The sequence below is a fragment of the Opisthorchis viverrini genome, assembly GCF_000715545.1.
Source record: "Opisthorchis viverrini unplaced genomic scaffold opera_v5_613, whole genome shotgun sequence".
NCBI classification, from domain to species: Eukaryota; Metazoa; Platyhelminthes; class Trematoda; order Opisthorchiida; family Opisthorchiidae; genus Opisthorchis; species Opisthorchis viverrini.
In genome coordinates this window covers 124,546-125,217 of record NW_008752270.1, presented here as the reverse complement: position 1 = coordinate 125,217, position 672 = coordinate 124,546, and the positions used below count along the sequence as shown (strand labels likewise).

General features: G+C 47.0%; 1 protein-coding gene across 1 annotated transcript in view; it reads left to right on the top strand.

Annotated features, from left to right (window-relative positions):
• Nucleotides 1-13: 13 nt before the first annotated feature.
• Nucleotides 14-672, top strand: part of T265_11837 (hypothetical protein) — a gene marked incomplete at both ends in the record, with an annotated part of 52,966 nt that continues 52,307 nt past the window's right edge. Inside the window, one exon of the mRNA XM_009178621.1 lies at nt 14-553. Coding sequence (XP_009176885.1) covers nt 436-553 — 118 coding nt within the window. The remainder of the gene's footprint in view (nt 554-672) is intronic.

Genomic DNA, 672 nt, shown 5'->3' with positions numbered 1-672 from the left:
TTCCATAGCGTGCATATTACAATTGACAATTGCTGTTTAACGCAACTGAAACTCGGCTGTTTGCACGTCTATCATACGACCCTACGTGTGCCCACCCTCTCTCTCTCTATTACAGATACCATGGACGAGTAACCACGAGCCGCGGACAGCAGGGAATAGACCGCTTTTACACGCCTCCGAGTGGCCTTGACATACTTTTGTACCCCGCTGGACTAGTGCCCTTGGTTTCGGTTTCAATATATGCCCGTTGTTGCTTCGCTCTTGCGTCATCCAATCTGTGCGAGTGTGTGCTCTATATGCCTTGTGGCTGCAATAATACAAATTTCCATACTTGCACATTTCAGAACCGGCGTGTACCATCGCCACATCCTCGCGAACGTCGAATACTTCTGACATCCTGACATCCCACGCTACAGTGCCACAGTTATTGGGACTATGGAGCATTCGTACAAACAGGTTCATCAAATCACATGCGGGACGGTAGAAAGTATCCCTCGCCGTAATCTTATCGACTCTTGTATACATGGCTATATTGCTTGTGGCGTCTCAACCGGTATGTCACTGTTTAGTGTTAACATTATCACAATATAACGTGCCATGTTCACAGATTGATACAAGGATCGAGGTTTTCACCCAACTTTCCCGGGTTGAGTTTGTTCTTGTAATTCGGCG